Raw genomic sequence first — 18,358 nt, 5'->3', positions numbered from 1 at the left:
ACAATTTTAGTGACTGTCATATTAAGAACTGCTAAAGCTACACACCATTTCCTTATGTCTGACAAGATCCCAAAGCCTTTGTTTATAAGTAGTATAAAAGCATTGTGTTCTACAGCAGCTCATCAAACTCTGGCAGCTCACCTCACATGGAAATGTGATTTGGCAAAATTGGCAGTACTTTCTTGTGGCAAATAAAGATTTCCAAGGGTTGCTCCTAAACCAACAATGAGGCAAAAAAGTAAGTGTCAGACTCTCCATTTTTTCTTGTATGCTTACTACCTTCCCCAGTCTGCACTCCCTCTTGTATACAAACCCAATGGGTACAACAGGCAAGGGTGGTGTACATCTCCAGTGCTAGGCTGGCACAGGTTCAACACATACCCCCAAAAAACAGCCCAGGAATTAGGGATTCCCATATCACGGCATAAACCTGAGCCTAAGAAGTCAGTTTCTGGACTTCAGCAATAGTTCCCACTGCTGGGGTGCAGAAGCCTTGAAGATAAGGGGGCTGATGCGTATGTCTCAAACACCAATGGACGATAGCTGTGGAGCCAGCCAAGGATTGCTGGTAATGACACCCTGCGAAAAAGAACAAGATGTGGCTCAAGAAGTAGGGCAGCACTTTTTTGGGACAAATGTCCTTCTTCTGAATCCTGGAGATAAGCACAACACAATACAGTTCAAGTACAGGAATGAAGTCAAGAAGTGGGCATGGACTGCAGTGGAGGGATCAAGACAACCCGAGACCCACAAAGCCCTCTGACCCGTTTCCAGAAAGGTCTAGAAGAATGGACTGTGCACGATAACTCATTTACATAGAAAGCAAGAAAATTAGCTCCAGGATGTGAAAAAAACTATCTAAAAAATGTACTCCTCCAAAGCTGGGTTGTACAGGAGCCCCAGGACCCTGGACACCCCACTAGCTGAACTGACAGTGAAGCCAGGACTGGTGATCTCCCTTTCTTTCTCTCTCCCCCTCTTTAATACATCTCCCTCTCTCTCTCTTCTCTTTCAACCTACCTCTTTACCCAAAATCTACTGCTGTGTGCTTATAGGAGGACATCAGGAACTACCTTATAATAATTTCCATGCCACGTTGAAATTCACTAATAAAACTTCATACGCTTTTGTGGACTCTCCAACTTTTGCCATTCATTTTGACCATGAGCATCTATGAGCATCTTGGATGATTGCTTACCCTTGAGGGTAGGATGTCACATGGGGTCTTCACAGTCACTTAGTGGACTGGACATCCCAAACCAGAAACAACACAAATCCCCCTGTTACTTCCGATTTTAACTTACATAGCAGCTTCTAATAACACATTTTACATTATTTTAAAGTTCTGTACAAGAGTAACATTCTAAGTAACAAATTCTGGAGAAAGCTGCTGCAAGTACATGCTATATCAGAATATGCTACCTGTGGTATATTCGGTCTGTAAATCTTTATTAATTATCCCTGTTAAATGCCATATGTTTTCTTGGAGATGCTCCAGTTAGTCTGTTGTTAAGTGTGAGATGAGTAAATAAATACTCATTTGGATTTTAAATGGTAACAAATTATTTCATGCTTCAAAGAATCACAGAATTTTGAATGTTGGAAAAGACCTTCAAGATCACTGAGTGCAATGGCAATATGACCCCACTGTACCTCTTTACTTCCACTCTGCCCCCTCACCCCCTCAATTTCAAACATGTGTGAAGAGATGATTACATCCAAGTAACTTTGTAACACGAGAAGTTTAAAGACTTTGCTGAATGTGGGGGAGAGCAATATTAATTACACATTGACTGTGCTAGTAACTTATTTCCACCGGAAAGGCCTGCATAGTTTAAAAGGTGACAAAATCGTTGCAAGTGTCCAAATCACCCACTACATTCCTACAGCTTCACTAACTGCCTCCAACCTGCCTTGCTGGCTACAAGTCCTCTTGATCTTACAGGGACCATCAGCAGACCTTTCCCTCCAGGTTAACACGGCAGCAGGTAACTGACTGTACTGGGTACCAGCAGTAATATGCAGAAAGGCTGCGCTTGTCTGAAAGGTGAAGAATATCAATAAAATCCATTTTCAAACAAAATGTCTCAAAAATCTCTCCTAGGCTTTCAAAAATCTCTCCTAGGATTTCAAAAATCACACTGCCAATGCAAAAGTTCAGCATGGTTTTTGAAAAGACAGGACTGCCAGAGCAAACTGGTAAAGGTGTCCCCAGAAGAGTCTAGGTTCTGTAAGGTATTGGAAATGGATTTCAAGATGCTTACTAAAGTAAAAATGACCTGAATACAACAGAGGAGAACTGGCTTTGCTACTGAAACAACCCAGCAAGCACAGCTCAACAAGCTGATCCTTCTGCCAGAGCTGAACACCCTCTGGATCTACACCGTGATCACAGAAAAAGAATAAAGACATGCCTCCTTTAGAAGAGCCTGTGGCTCTCTGCCATCTCCTTAATGAACAATCAAGACAGATGTATGTGTTATTTAGATGTCATGCTAGGAAGAATAATCTCCAAACATGGGTAAAATAAAAGACCTTGACCAAAGAGTAACTAGGCACAAGTTCTCTACATCTTCTGTAACATTGTAGAGTTATACAGCAAAGGCTGCACCAGGTTTCACCAGCCACGCAGCTTACACAAATACTAGAACTTTAAAAAAAACACATCATCATCATAACAGTAATTAAAAACATGTTTTATATTGGTGTAAGAACATGTATAGCTTTCAATGACCTGTGTCAGAAAATGCCAAGAACAAACACTGACTTTTTTTTCACAAAAATCAAAACTTAAATTGTTTCATGAGAGAACATACAGTAAAAGAGCAGTGAAATATATCAACGTGAGAAAGCCAAGAGCCAGGAAAGAAATTACAAATTCCATTCTCTAGATACAATGAATAGTTTTCAGACAGCTCATCACATTTACCCCCAGCAATCTGAGCAGGGGTTAATGTATAATTGGAAGTCAGTGAAAAATACAGACAGCTAAGCGCATGGGTCATGCAGGGCTGCAGATATACTCCTCTAAATCCAGGTCACCTGAATTTTAAAGAGGAAGTTCCTAGTATGGGTGCAACTGAAGTGACATGCACATCTGTAGATATGACCCATATAACCAATTTCAGTGGGAGAACTGCACCCTTAACTGAGGCGTCTTAGGCCTTCATTCAGACAGTGCAGCTACTCACAACAGCAAAATTAAGCAAATACTTGAGGATAACCCTATGTGGAGGGTAAATGAAGTAGGCTTTGAAGTGCTATTGTCATAGATGAACATTTAACTGTCTTAAATCTGTAAAGTGGAGACCAAAGCACTGTGTTTCCTATATACTGCACAAGGGGGATCAGGCATATAGATCCTGGAAAATAATGCCAATATGTTCAAGACGTGGGTATTATTTTCCATAGAATAAATACACTTGTCAGTCTGACTTTGGTCTTGGTCACCTAAATGTGGGCGGTAAGATAGCATCTGTTTTCAACATGGGATTCACAGTCAAATGAATATACAGACAGAAATAAGTTGGTGTCTCTTTTCATAGAACAGTACACAAATAAAAAAGTACTTTCCCTTGATGTGGGATGTTTCGTTTCACTTCCCACCTCTGCATGAGTGGACTCAGCGTGTAACTCCCACCTCCCAGTGCAGTAGGACAGACTCACAAGAGACAGATATTCTCAGCACCTCTGAAGGTTTTTAAAGCCCTCAAAAAGGCTGAGAGAGTCACTATCTCCAGACAGGTAGGACTATGCAGAGTAAGGACTATGCTTCGTGACAATTTCACATAACATAAATACCTTTGGTGTCTTGCAGCAAGGAAAAAAACTAGATCCTCTCCCCCGTCAGATCACTAAGACAGAGTCATGTTCACACACTCTCTGTATAGGCTAATTACCCTTTAAGTATACCATGCCCATCAGCGTCAGCAGAAGGGAGCAATCTGCAACGCATGTCCCAAAGGAGTGAGGCCTGCACTCGGCTCCTGACAGACTGCAGAAGTTCAGGGGAAGGGCAGGGGCTGCACACCCAGTCTGAAAGGTTTCTGAGCAGGGATGAAAACTGACCTTGGGCCTCAAAGGGAACTTAACATGTGAAAACACTGATGCACATGGTGCAAAGTGGCATGTGAGAACTTTGACTCTCTGTTCCCAAGAGTGGGACACTCTGCACATCTCCCCTGCCTCCCAAGAGGAGCAACCCCTGACCAAGAAACCAGCAGCCTGATGCTTCCGAGGGGAAGGGAGGCAGTTGAAATTTCATTGTCCAGAACAGCTGGAGTACCCAGCAGAGGTACATGATTTTGTGACTTGTGGAGTGGGTGGAAGAACCCTGCACTGTTTCCTGCCAGGCACTGCAAGGCTCTTGTTCAGTGAGACCTGAACCCCTGTATGAACAAAACGCAACTATGAGCTATGTGTCCACACCTGCATGCCAGGATCAACAGGTCATGTTCAAATACTACCAGGAAAAAACAAAGATCACAAGCTTAGATCATGAGCCTGTTGTCCCCTTGCACAGGCACTTCTCCTACCACATCAGCACACAGAATTTCAATCCCCCAAGCATAAACGAACCCTTGAATTTTAGCACTGAAATACGAGCATGTACTCAAAATGCACCTTCTTGCTCCAACAACCCCACATAAAAGGTCAGTTGTGTGTATAAGCCACATGTATTGGTATACTATTAACAGGGATAGAAGACAAGGTGCAATACTGTAGCACGCAAACACTACATCTGCATCCAGTGCTTTACAACTGGTGAAGTATTAAAAAAAAAGCTGTCTAAACAGAAGTGAATGAAGGACAGGTGCACAGCTACAGCATTTACAGATAAAACGAGTCATCATTTGAGGTGGAGTAAACACATACTGTGCAACTTGCAACTCACTTCATCTTTGCAAATTGCATGTGCATCCAAATGCACTGCAGAAACTCCCGCACACTTGGGAAATACTGGATTTCCCCATGAAAAGAAGTAAAAAGTTGAGGAAGTGCCTTGCACATTAAAACATGCATTCTGTACACATTTTTCACTCTGAACTAGGTCAAAGTCTCAGTCTGCATAAAAATTATTCTCTTGGCTTACTGAATTTAGTGGCACTGATGCATCTTACCTCTCTGATTTTTTTTCCCTTTCTGAAACACACACACAAAAAAACCCAATTCTATGAAAAGAACCAAAATCATATTTTTTTGCCATTCTTTGTCTTCATTTTTTTGCTTTTATATGTAGCAAAAATTTTTCTTTCCTCATTAGAGCTTCCGATCATAATTCTTCCTTACATAAACTTACCAGTCAGTGCCTTTGAGCCTCCTTAAAACTCCCCTTTCTCACACTGACAGCATTTATAATCCTTACCTCCCAAAGATTTCTCCACAAAAAAGGATAACGTCTAATTGTGCAAAGACATTAACTGGCCCTTTTCATTTTCTTTTGCAGAAAGCGTAAGATTTTTCTCTTCATTTCGGTAAGATTTTTTCACATAATTAAAAAAAAAAAAAAATCCTGTTAGTTGTTGAGGCATGGTTGAATTAGCAGATTCTCCCTAAATGAAAACAACTGCAACCAGCAGAGCTTTTTGCAGCTGCTGCTGTGCCATGCAGCTCCGGGTGTCAGAGCTGTTCAGTGAGAGCTACACATACATCAAGAAGAAAAAAAAGCCTTAAGAGAGTAAAGTAATAAAAACAATCATAAAGAACAGTACATAATCTGGAGAAAAAATACTTTCTTTTTACTTAACAAATTCCAACTCCATTATCTAAAAAGGCATAAAAAGTGGTGAGGTTGACTTTTGACAGAAAGAAAATCTACCTCACACAAGCTGCTTATACAGCCACCTGCACAGAAGCAGAAAATGAAAAGGAGGCAGAGCTGTAAAGCAAGAGTCATTTAAAAGAAGATAGCTTTTTCTACCTGGTTTGGTTGCCCTTCTTCGAATCCTCATTTTAGGTAATGAAGGCCAAGAGTAATTAAAAGGTGAATCAGAGTCTGAGTCCATTTTTGTATTAAATAAACAGAGAGCAGATTCCCAAAGTTGCACTTTGTTGCTCTCAATAGCAAGTCAAGCCTAAGAGTAATGTGGAATAAACGAATGGACAAAGAAGGATCAAATTGCCCACTAAACACAGGGGAGGGAGAAGCTGTAAATGTTTGCACTCTTCAGGCATCCAGGCATGTAGACAGATCAGGCTGCAAATATTAAAGCAGAGGCAAGGAGGTTAAAGTATGAGAGCTTCGAGCTGAGCTGCTGCATTGCGGTCAAGAGCTATTTGAAAGGTCACTGTGTGCCAATGAATCATTAACTCACCTTTCCATTTTGATGCAAATGAAAACAAAAGGAGCCGGGTAAGGAATGAGAAAATACTTCTCAAAAGCAAATAAACTATTGCAAAGCTTTGTTTCCATGCTAAAAGTGGGGTTTAGAAGATCTCAAATTGACATCAGGCAAAATGCTGGAACTAAAGAAGCCTAAGATTAACACCAAGCTAAGAGTACTAATCAATCTGCTGGGCTCTATATGACTCCAGAGTAATACGCCTCCTCTCAGCATTTACAGTTTTGGCAGACCTTGGGATGTTGCAGCTGGAAAAGCAGTGATAACCCACTCAAAATCTGTCACTCCCATCTTTCTAGCTCAAATGAGCTTAAAGCTTAAGTGTCATGAAGAAAGATTACACTGTCATTAGAGGAGCATTTATTCCAATAATATTTAGTCTGCACAGTAATTTCTCCTTCACACAGTCACCAAGTTAAGACAGTGAATCATCAGGATTTTGTAGAGCTGGCACCTTTACAGCTCTGGTCTAACTTCACGGCAGTGCACAATACAGCTAGTGACTAATTTACAACAAATCTTCCATTCTTATACAGTCTCCCTGAACAACTCATAGGCAATTAGTATTCAGTAGGAACTCATTATCCCTTCCCCCAACATCTTTACTCTACACAAACTACATTTTTTTCAAACAGGCTCGTATGTGGCTATACAAGAGCTAATACAAAAATAACATGTCCACTGTTTCTTAACCAACTCCAGCAAACATTTCTTTTAGTTACTCCACAATGTATGTGGTTTTGTATTCCACATAAAGGAGGAGAGGGAATGTGGATCAGCTTAAATGTCAGGTTTTGGAAGATGATGACATTTGAGCTTGTTAACATTCCTTACTTCACTTCAATTATTTTTCAGGCTGCTAAGGTCTGCAGCGCTACTTCTGTATTATGTTTCAAGTGATTCTTTGATCCACATTTCGTTCAGAGATAACAATGTATTTGTTGAAGAAAATAATGCAATTCAAATGCAAATTTAATTCAAAACCCATTAGAAAAATATCTATCATATTTTCAGGGATAAAGTAATTATACAAGCCCTTCATAAAGTGCACAAATTACATAAAACACGATTGAAACACATCATTGTTCTGCCCTTCCTTTAACTGAAGTTCTGCCAGCTTTGTTAGGCCTGAAAAGAGTAATTCACCCCAGACGCTGGAAGCCTTAGACTTTCACTTTAAATATTAGACACTCACAGAGACTTTGTTTGATTTATATGTATAATTAACAGCCCCAGGGAATTACAACAGACAATGGAAAATACAGGGAGGATATAAATCCATGCTTTAAGCATCCACTTCAAAATATCTCCACTCCCTGGAATGTCAGGTTCAAATTGCACTGATAAATCCCCTGGGCATACAGGAATGCAGCCACTGACGTACTCCTTCCCACCTGCACACCACCCAGGGCACTCGCCTGCCTCCCACCATGGCCATGATTTGAGAAAAGGATAGGACAGACCATATCAATTAAAGAAAGCCTTTCCAACTGCTCCAACAGAAAAGATTTCCCCCCTACACAGCAAGATTCCCTACACAAGTGTGCTGTCTGGCTCACTGGATATATTTAACGCCAACCAGAATAAAAGCTTTCATTTCAAACATGCACAAATGGCAGTGTTCCATGGACAGAGGGCGGTTTAAATTTAGAGGGCTGTTTGTTTTACACTTTGCTTTAAAATTTCTCACCTTTCAATTTCATCAATTATTCTTTTGTTCTACTTTATGAGAAATGGTAAATTTTGCTTACTTCAATGATATCTCCCTTTGTGCATCTTTTCTGCAAATCTGGGTTTTTTTGCTTATATATTCAGCTAAAAGAACTCACTCTCATTGGTCTTCCTGGACTTCTGTTTAGTCCAGGGAGGGATGACCAGAGCCGAACAAAACATTCACCATGAGGAAATGCAGCCAGTGTATTTAATGGCATTAAAATACTTTACATGCCGAGACATTTACTTTCCTGAATGACCTCTGTACACTGCATAAATGTTTTCACTGACTGCTCAGTTATTGCCTCCCTCCATTAAACAAGCCACGTTCACTTAACATTCTAACACAAATTAGTAATTAAGATTGTTAAATAATTTTTCAACAGCAGCCCTATTACATAATTCTCAGAGAATCCAATGACTAATTTCTGCAGTGATAAAACCCTGATCATGCACTCCTGCTGTTTATCATCTATTTTTTCTCCCAAGTTTTTAGGTTTTTCACCTGCGTACTCTGCGTACTGCAACCTCTCCTGAATAGGATTGCGCACAGGAATTTGTCAATTGCAGTCTGAAAGTGCAGATAAATTATCAACCTTAACCCCTATTTTTGAAGGGTTAATTGAATATCACTCACATTACTTTCTCTCTTTGGGCCTTGTGAAAGACTTCTTTTTTCTTATTTGTAAAACTCCTTTATGCAACCATGAAAGATGTCATGCTGTTCATTGCCACAGAGAAGGGCTTTGCTCTACAGTCTTAGACTAAAAATATTTTGTTTCTTGCACTTTGTAGGATGATCCAACCCACTTTTCACCTGCCACTCTTTCTTTCCAAAGTGGTGACATTTGCAGGCAGCTACCACAGAGATCTGGCCACTTATGAGATAAAAGGTGCTTTCTAGCTGGAAAATATTAACCTCACTTTCCACTGAAAAAATGTTTTTCACTATATATACCAAGGTACAGATGTGAAGATAAAGAACAAATGGGGGGTTTATGGATACTAAGGTTAACACTTTTGATAAATAATGTAATGCCTTAAATTCTTTCAACCAATGCTTTCCAAAATACATTCATAAAATCTAAATATTTTTCAGAGATAGTACAGTGTATTGTCTACTGTCTGACCATTCCTGTGGCTCATGGCTAGATGGAAGGAAGCAAAGGAATGTCACCACATCCACAGACTCCATGGAAGAGCACTGTTGCCTCCCTGCATGGGCAGTGGACAGCACCATGGTGCCAAGTGGGTGGGCTCCCTCTCCCCAAACACTGCTAAACCACAGCTGGCAGTTCTCTCTCTCGGGTAGAGCAGAAGAGGACAACCCTGAGCCACTGCCCCCTCCCCAGATGGAGAAGGGATGGAAAGTGTGGTTAACAACTCCACAGACAGGGCTGTAAAGGGTCACTTTTGAACACAGGTAGAATGAGAGCTGCCTGAACAAAAGCTCTGCCAAAAACACCCTGCTCAGTTTGCTCTGGGAAGAGTCTCCTCTGATTTAGCAATGCAACTGATTTTCCCCAGCTTGATTCTGCCCCAGGCCCAGCAGAGCCTACAATCCTTTCCCAAAGTACATTGCAGGATCTGACAAGATAAAACGGTGTAGAAAGGGTTAGGTGATCTTCGCCACTGGTGTCTGTGATCCACAGGCACACGTGGCTTCCCTACCTTCTTCACTCCATTGTTCTTACTAGTTAGAGCGTATCTTCCCACAGAGAGGATCAGACAACGCACCTAGACAAACTATCTGCTTTACCCTACATTAGACCTAATAAGACTCAGCAAATGTAAATTAAAGGCAGTTAAAAGCAAAACATTACCAATTAGATGCCAGGCACCAAGAACTCTCCAACTCTAACACTCTTTCCATTTGCTCACAACAATGATGCGTGGCTATGCAGACTACGGCTGCCAACATCCTCATAGGTCTTGAAGGATGGCTTGTCACAGACATTCTTCTTACCATTTCTCTTCTCTACTAAAGACCTCTACTAGGTCTTTCTTACAAAAGTTTATATAGGAATAGTCAGAAAAGCTTTGCGACATCAATATTCTTTCCCTCTCCCAAATCATTGATGAACTGATCATTGAAGAACAAAGAACCACGCCCAGATCCTTAAGATCTTGGTTGATAACCTCCTCCATTTGTTCTTATGATCCTCCTTGTTGCTAAATTTCTGATGGGTGAATTCAGGCATTTGGTTTAAGGAACTGGCCCATTATTTTCTTATTTTGCAAACAGAGGTCTCCCACAAGTAACACAGCAGTTTGGGATTTAAACTGTTCAGCAATGGATTTCAAATGGTCCAGGCAGCCAGCCACAGTCCATCATCACTACCTGAGGTTATGGCAGTATTTGGTGGATTCCCTCTCCAGCATGCTGCAGCAGGGTACCCACACTGTATCACCCAGAGGAGATCAGAGCTGGGAAGGGCAGGGAGCAGGGCAGGGGAAGGAAGAACACAGAGTTTCTTGCACTGCGTGCTTTCCTTGCAAACAGAGTCACAGAATGCCAGGATGGGTCACGTTGGGAGTGACCACAGCAGTCACAGTGGTCCAATCTCCCTGCTCAGGGAGGGTTATCCCAGAGCACTTGGCACAGGATTATGCGCAGATGGTTCTTGAGTATCTCCAGTGAGGGAGACTCCACAACGTCTCTGGGCAATCTGTTCCAGTGCACGGTCACATGCTCAGTAAAGAAGTTCTTGCTCATGTGCAGGTGGAACTTCCTGTGCATCAGTTTCTGCCCATTGCCTCTTGTCCTATTGCCTGGCACCACTGAGGAGAGCCTGGTTCATTGTCTTGACACCCACCCTTTCGTAATTTATACATATTAATGAGGCACATGCCTGTTTTCCACAGTTTCAAACCTGAAGAAGCCACAGGTTTCAACAGGATGAAGGATCATAGCCATTCAGTATCACGGAGCCTCTTTTTCCCACTATGAGTTTAAAGTAGCATAATTTGCACTCCCAGAAAAGCACCATCCTGGGTGAATTAGGTATCAAAGTTAGCCACATTCTGACATGAGATTAAACAGCTCTGACCCCCAGCCCACAAACCTCCCACTTTCACGTCCCACTCATACTCTGTTCTTCACTTTCCATTCAAAGATCTGATGACAAAACTCACCCACATTAGGGACCTCTTTTTCCATAACAAGTGTCTTCTGTAGATGTTGTATAGACAGATAACAGAAATATTAATGAAAAATATAAGATAACAAATACAGTACTAGAAATTTGGGTCAATTTTTCATTGACTTATTTGTGCAGGTTTTGGACACTAGCCCGGAAAGGAACATAGAACAGCTGCTGCCTTCACAGACACTCAGATGAGAGCAGCAGACCACCCTATCCATCTCCAAAAACACTGTTCTAAGACACAACAAGTTTACTGAAACACTCTGCAATCACGGCAGGCTGCAGGAAAAGCAGAGGCAATTTGTGTGCACTGCTTTCTGCATTGCTTTAAGCTGGACTGCCAGCCCAAGAGTATTTATGCTTAACTGCATTTACTTCCAAATGGATGTAGCTTTTTATCATTCCTAGACAAGGCACATAGAATCACTGTGTTGCAGCAAACCATCCAGACCGAGAGAAGATCATGCTCCCTAAATTTCTATTGACATCCTTACTATTCCCCAGCAGATACATTTCAAATTGCAACATGAATTACTAAATTAATTGTTAAGGCTATTTTTTTAATGCTTTCTTTGAAAGCAGGGTGACAACTACAGTTAGAACACTTATAACAAGAGTAACGCTGTTAAAAGTGATAAAAATATGATGTTTGTGATATTCAATGAATGATAAATTCTCCAACAAAGAGGTCTTAGCCATAGGTACCTCTTTTGGAAAGCAACTGTTTGTAAGCGGTGGTACTTCAGGCTTGTTTCTTTGATAAACTAAAAAACAATGTACCTTCACAAATTTAAAAGAAACAGCTTTGTATAAACTATACTAGTACTGCAAGATCCTTGGAAAACACTCACCAGACTAGGATATAGAAGGGCTCAATATTTTTACAAAATTTAGGCAAGAACATGACCTCTGCCTAATACTGACAAGATGTAGGTCCATGGGCACACACACTGCATCATCTTGGGTTTTGTCTCAAACTCTTCATGTTTGGATTCTGCTTTTAGGATTCTTCATGTTTGGATTCTGCTGTTAGGATTTCACAGCATTCCTCCAGCTCAGACCTTTCTGATCTCTGGTTCATGACTGATGGCAGGTATTTACTTTTTTATCCTTGTCATACAGCACCAAGCTCACTCTAGGGTAACAAGCAAGCTCGGTTAGGATAAGAAGCCCATTAATACTACTTTCACATGGCAGCGGTCAGGATGCCCTGACTCTTGAAACAACCACTAAGCAAACCACATAGAGAGATAATTTGCCTAAATGATCTCCTTGTCCAATATCTATTCAGATCAAAAAAGTAGCTGGGAAATACAGAATGAATGTGGGTGGAAAGCTTGTTGCTTTTTTGTCCAGTATCCTGATGAAAAGCTCCCTGATGAAAATAAGAGATTATTTGCAAAAGCCCGAGGACTAAGGAATTAGTCTTGCTTGTTTCAGCTCCATGGAGGCCTATGAGAGCAGGAACAAGGAGCATGCATATTGCCTCACGTGAAAGCAAACTAAAGTTTGACTTGGACCTCACTCCTACTGAAGCTGTGCCAATGACTTGGTTATTGAGTCTACATTTACACTGGCAGTCTGTGATGCCAAAAAGTTCACCAAAGACCCACCTCATTAAAAATCCAATTTTCCATGTTTCAGGGAAGACTTCAAGGGAAGACTGCCTCTTGAGGAGGAAGAAAGCTGAGAAATGTTTTCTTGTGTGCACTCTCAAGGCTACAAGTGTTTTCTTCACAATGTATTTCTGGATTATATTTCACATTTAAAGAGTAACTTGATGTTAGATACATCCCAGATTGCTTATTTATGTTAGCATGAAATGAAACTGGGCAGAAGATAGGCTGGAAAAAAAGGTTATTTAACATCAGTTTTAAAAAAGCGCCTCTTTTTGAAGGGTTATTTTGTTGAGCAAATTTGTTTGGGATTTTAGGCAGCGGAAGAGAATAAGTTCTGGGAAGACAGACATCATATGTTTGTAGCTTGTTGATTTTTCTTTCTTTTTTTCTTTCTTTTGAGGTTAACTTGAATTATAGTGCCTCAGAAAATAAAGAGTGGAGGAAAGTCCAAGCAACAAGAAAAAGCTCGTTTTAGTGCCTGATGTTGCTTCTTCCAGATTTCTCCACAGCTTTTTAATTAAACTCAGTTCAGGCACACATCCCAGGAAAACCTGACTTCCCATATCTTCTGCAGCTCTTAACTATTCTGCAGTCTACAATAGTCCATTGTTTACAGACACTCCAAACAAATGTGAATATTTTTATCTACTGAAATAAGCTACTGTCATGTTTAAATGTTGTTTAAAAATTACTGCTGGCAGTACTCTGACAGATCAAGCCCAAGGTAAGTCTCCAGTGCAAGCAACCATGCAAAGATTTCGCGAAGTGGAAGAAGCAGCACAAAGATGTCAAAGCTGCAGCCCAAAATGCCAGAGGGCAATTGCCACCATCATCAGCTGCAGTGATAACTGTGCAATTTTCTTCAGTTGTTGTTTCTCTCTGCAACTTTCAAACCATCTACCTTTTGACTAAAAATGAGGTTTTTAAAATCTTCCTTTACCACAAACTGAACTTCTTTGGCACAACCAGTCTAAGTATTTGCATATCTCCAATCATCGAAGTACTGCAGTGCCTCTTTATCACCTTGGTCTCTATAGTCTTCTTTCTTTCAGGAGAAAATAAGTTGCAGAGAAAAGATAAGTGATATGCCCAAATTCTTGTTAGAAATCTGTTAAGGAGAAAAACTGAAGCAGAAGTCTGCAGCTCCTGGAGTAGAGATGCTATGCTGGATCACTCAGCCTCTCTGAAAACATACATAAAGCAAAGACAGGATTGAAAACTGCCAGAAAAATACAAAAATGACCAAAACCAGAAAAGATCTGCATAGCCTGAATCACAGGACTCTTGTAACTGTCTCAAATAGGCAACACTTAACACATAACTTTCACTCTTACCTACTAGTAACCATAAAATTATTTCCTGTAGTTCCAATGTCAAAACAGGCACACTTTACTCCAAACACTTCTAAATGCAAACATTCTGGCCTGAAAAACCCAGAAGCCAAAAAAAGCACAAAAAAAAGATATGATCACAGTAAGTGCAAAAAAATAATAATTTTATAGACATAACAAAAACCGCAAAAAGGTAGGACTCCAGACAGCAGGACCATGCTTTTTTTTATCTTAAAAGAAAAAAAATTCTACCCCTTTTAAGTCCTACCAACCACGGTGAGGAAATCTAATCAAAGAAAGGAACAAAACAGCAACACTGAAACCAGACTTTTCTGCAGATTTCAGTACAGGCCCACTGGTTTACAGAGAAGAAGATCATTATGGCAGTTATGTTTTGTTCCTTAAACTGATATGTGGTTAAATGGGTATTTCTGTGGAATCATGAAAATCAAAGGGCAGACTCTACTAAAAATATTTTGTATCTGCCTGGTCACAGAGTGAACTGCCAAAAAATTTGGCATCAGTAATTTTATCTCTGGCGAAACATGGCTTCCAGGAGTTTTTCATCACCAGCAGAGCAAACAGAGTAGAAGAGACAGACACCGCTAGGTTGCTGGCAATGTAAGGAGGAGATAATGGAAATTATTTTGAAAAATTATCATCATCCTCCCTTCCTGAAGTTTAGTGGGGGAAAAAAAAAAGCTGTATATCCTTGGAAGAAAAAAACTGCGTGTTTGGGTCACTTTTCTTAATGGAAAAGAGAAACCTTTACAGCTTTATAAATGGCCTTGCGAACATTATTTTTCCAAACCAGCTATGCAAAACAGGAAAGAATTATAAATGTTTAGAAACACATGCCCTGCTCACACTGTTACATGCCCAACAGTAACAGCATACAGCTGTCACCTCCTAGACTTTCTCCCAAAATGTACAGGGTTGCTGATTCTGAGGACAACAATGCCTGGCAATAAAACACATGCATTATATTGAAAGGAAAAAAAAAATCCTTTTTTCGTTGCTTTCTGTTTATTTCTTTTATTTGATCTCCCCAAACAGAATTGGTTTTCTCTCAATATTTCCAGCACGTTTGCCTTCAATGAAACAAGAAAAAAAGTGCTTGGGGGGTTTTTTGTTTCATTTGTTTCGGGTTTTGTTTTGTGTTTTTTTTCTCTTGTAAACATAAAACAGATCTCTAACAATTTCTGAAGGAGACAGACAGAGGGGGAAGAACACTGGCAGGTGTGACTAGCACTGGGGTGTCTCCATACAGCCTCCTGTTAAGCATGGTCTAGGATCGTGTTGTGCTCTACTCCTACTCCTTCCATTCTTAAATACTGCAAACTCAAAGTCCATCATCTTCTTGGCTTCTTATTGGACCATCACACTCCCTGGACTGATATCCCAGGGGCTCTCCAGAGATCCTGGAGGATGAGAAGCCTCTTGCAAAAAAATATTGAACTACAATTCTCAAAACCAAACTACAAGACTCTCTACTAGACCTGGTGCCTAAGACAGCCAGGTCCCAACCCAAAGATGAAGAAAGCAGGGAGCAAGGAGAGCTGGTGCCCTTTCAGCATCCTACCAAATGTTGAAAGTACCTCTGCAAAGGCATTCCCCAAACGTTGTCAGTAAAGAGCCATAAAGATCAACACGACTGAAAGGGATGTCTGAGGAAGAAGACAGAGAGCAGGAACAGGAGAGCCCTTCCAGTAGCCACTGCTACTTCAAAGATCCCTTCCAATCAAAACCATTCCATGACAACACTGATTTTTGGCAGAGATTTCTAAAGCAGGAACCACATAGAAAAAGAAGTGAGAAGCAGAAGTGGGGGACTTTGTACCTCCATTCAAAGAGCACTCACATTCTTGCTCTTACGAGTCCTCTTTGATTTACACATCCAGCTACTAGTGAGATTCCAGAGTTCGCTTGTTTCTATTCATTCTTTTTCATTCAATCCCCCTTAGCTGTTTCCCTCTCCCCCACTGACAACCATTTTAATTTCTCTTCTTATCCCCCACTGTGTGCTTTTCCTGCCAAAGCCACTGCCATTTAACAGGACTGCCAAGCAAACAATTGTTTTTAGAATAGTTTAAAACAATCCAGGGTAGGAAAACTACAATATTTAGCAATATGGTTAAATGAGTCAGGTTAGAATGTATGCTAATTTATTCAAATAAACCAGCAAACCCATCTTTGGTCAACTTACAAATTTTTGCTGTCACCAAACTCTTATTTCCAGCCTTCATCCCTCCCCACTTCCACTTTTTATTGCACACCCAATAGCCCACTCACTCCCCAGCCTGCACTTCAGTCCCATTAGATCTCAAACACAGTGTGCACCAGAAGCCTTTCCGGCCCCGCTGAGCTCAACAGCAAAATCCCACCAGATGTCTATGCAGTGAGTGTTTCAGCCAGTTTGGGTGCACAACCCAGAGATGGGCAAGGAGAGCCCACAGTGTGGCCAGCAGCAAGTTCATGCTCCAGTCCTTACACACGGCAACCAAACTTTCATTTACAGTGGCTTCTAAAACAAGTAGAACTGATTTCACTGCAGCTTTTCCACAAAAAGTCAGCTTCTTAAATGTATTCTAAAGTAGAACAATATTGGGGGCGACAGAGGGTTGGTTCTTTTTCATACAGGTGTTAAAACAAGGACTATTTCTTAGTTTAAGATAAGATGATCCCATGCTCAGGACACACTTCACATACACACGTGTACGAACACATGTATGTATATCTACACATTTTGATTTTACTTTATGTGCAAATAAGAGGCCGAAGAAAATTTATTTAAATCAAATTTTAAGCACCTAAATGTTGTCCAAATCATATGCAAACTCACCATTCTTTTTACCCTCTTAGCTCCTCTAGGAATCTACACTACCATTCCTAACAGTATGAACCATGGCCAAAGTCACGTGCTGGTTCCTCCAAGACGACTCAGGATCTGATGCCGCTGCCCATCCAAGCATCAGAGAATGAGCAGGTCTGAAGCCAGAGGGCCTGGCTTCTGTTTCAGCTGTTGCACACAATGCTCTGTGAATGATGCCTTAGCAGGAAAAGGCATTTCAGGAGTAAGAAAAAGAAATACCAGCTATCATTTCACGGTGGAGAACTTCCACTTTGAGAGCTTCTAAATTACTATATGTTCTGTCCAGATGGTATAACTGGAACAAAGACTAGAGCAAATGTGGCTTTCAGATTAACAAACCATAATCACTCCCCAATGCCTCCACACACATCTACATTGAGACACAGTCCAATACTTTGGTCTTGCGTGACAAAACAGATTTGAACACACGGGCACTAATATCCCACATACCTTGCATTTTTGAGCAAGGCAAGGAGTGGTACAGTGTCCTATCCTCAAAAGCACTAAAGTTAGGATGACTGTGAATATTAGGCTTTTTGCTACTTGTCCCAATTCCCTTATGGACCTCTCATATTGCCTCTATGGGACAGTGAGACAAACATCATTAAATAGTTGAAGTACAGGTATTTGGCATAACAGTAACTAAAAAAATAGATAACTAGATGCTGATTTAGTGAGAGGTAATAAAATAATCTGCCAGCTTCTTATCTTAGAACTGTCTCTGAGTTTATGTCAGCTCATTTCCCTCCAGCATATATCCCCCTATGCACGCACATCTAACCCCTCCCTTTCTGCACACACAAAGCGAATCTTCACAGCACCAAAATCTGTGTACAGAATGCTACCGTTTAGGCTGCTCTTTCTGAGCTCAGTGTTGGACTACAGGCCAGTGATATCAGATTGGCAGTCTCTGCCTGGCACAGCAGCTCCCACTTGCAGAGCTTAGTTACTCATCATGTTTTCCAACTTGCTGTGCTTTCCATGAGCCCATGTTTGCATATTGCTCTTGTAGCTTTCCACAAAGCTTGAAAATACCTTTCCAGTTGAGTTTCAGTCTCTAAAGGTGCTGTCGAGCACAATTGGCTATATTCTCCTACCAGGCCCACAACTCACTGTGGCTTTTAAACATTTCTACATACCTCATTTCACCTTCGGTTACATATGTTGGCTCTATCAGATACTATTTTCAAGGCTGTTGTTCCTACAACAGCTAATACATTACTGAAAAATCCAGGTATCATAATAGTGTTGGATACACCACCCATGTATGCTAGAGACAAAAGAGGTTCTGTCGCGGGTTTGGTTTGTAACCGGGCGGAAACACCAATTTAGTGTA

The 18,358-nt window shown here is 40.9% G+C and overlaps 1 protein-coding gene across 9 annotated transcripts in view; it reads right to left on the bottom strand.

The window, feature by feature from the left end:
• Positions 1-18,358, bottom strand: part of ARHGEF28 (Rho guanine nucleotide exchange factor 28) — a 118,197-nt gene that overhangs the window by 56,552 nt on the left and 43,287 nt on the right. Inside the window, exon 1 of one of the 9 annotated variants that reach the window (XM_042012862.1) lies at positions 5,921-6,183. The exons of 7 other annotated variants lie outside the window; for them this stretch is intronic. In XM_042012862.1, coding sequence (XP_041868796.1) covers positions 5,921-6,005 — 85 coding nt within the window. In that variant the 5' untranslated portion in view covers positions 6,006-6,183. Of the gene's footprint in view, positions 1-5,920; positions 6,184-18,358 lie in introns of those variants that run through there. One more of the 9 variants, XM_042012863.1, reaches the window with a different exon arrangement.

Source organism: Corvus kubaryi, unplaced genomic scaffold (genome assembly GCF_017639235.1).
Source record: "Corvus kubaryi isolate FWS band 111438036 unplaced genomic scaffold, C.kubaryi_AGA036_p1.0 split1-37296, whole genome shotgun sequence".
Lineage (NCBI taxonomy): Eukaryota > Metazoa > Chordata > Aves > Passeriformes > Corvidae > Corvus > Corvus kubaryi.
Note: the sequence above shows the minus strand (reverse complement) of the source record. Positions and strands in the feature narration are given on the sequence as shown.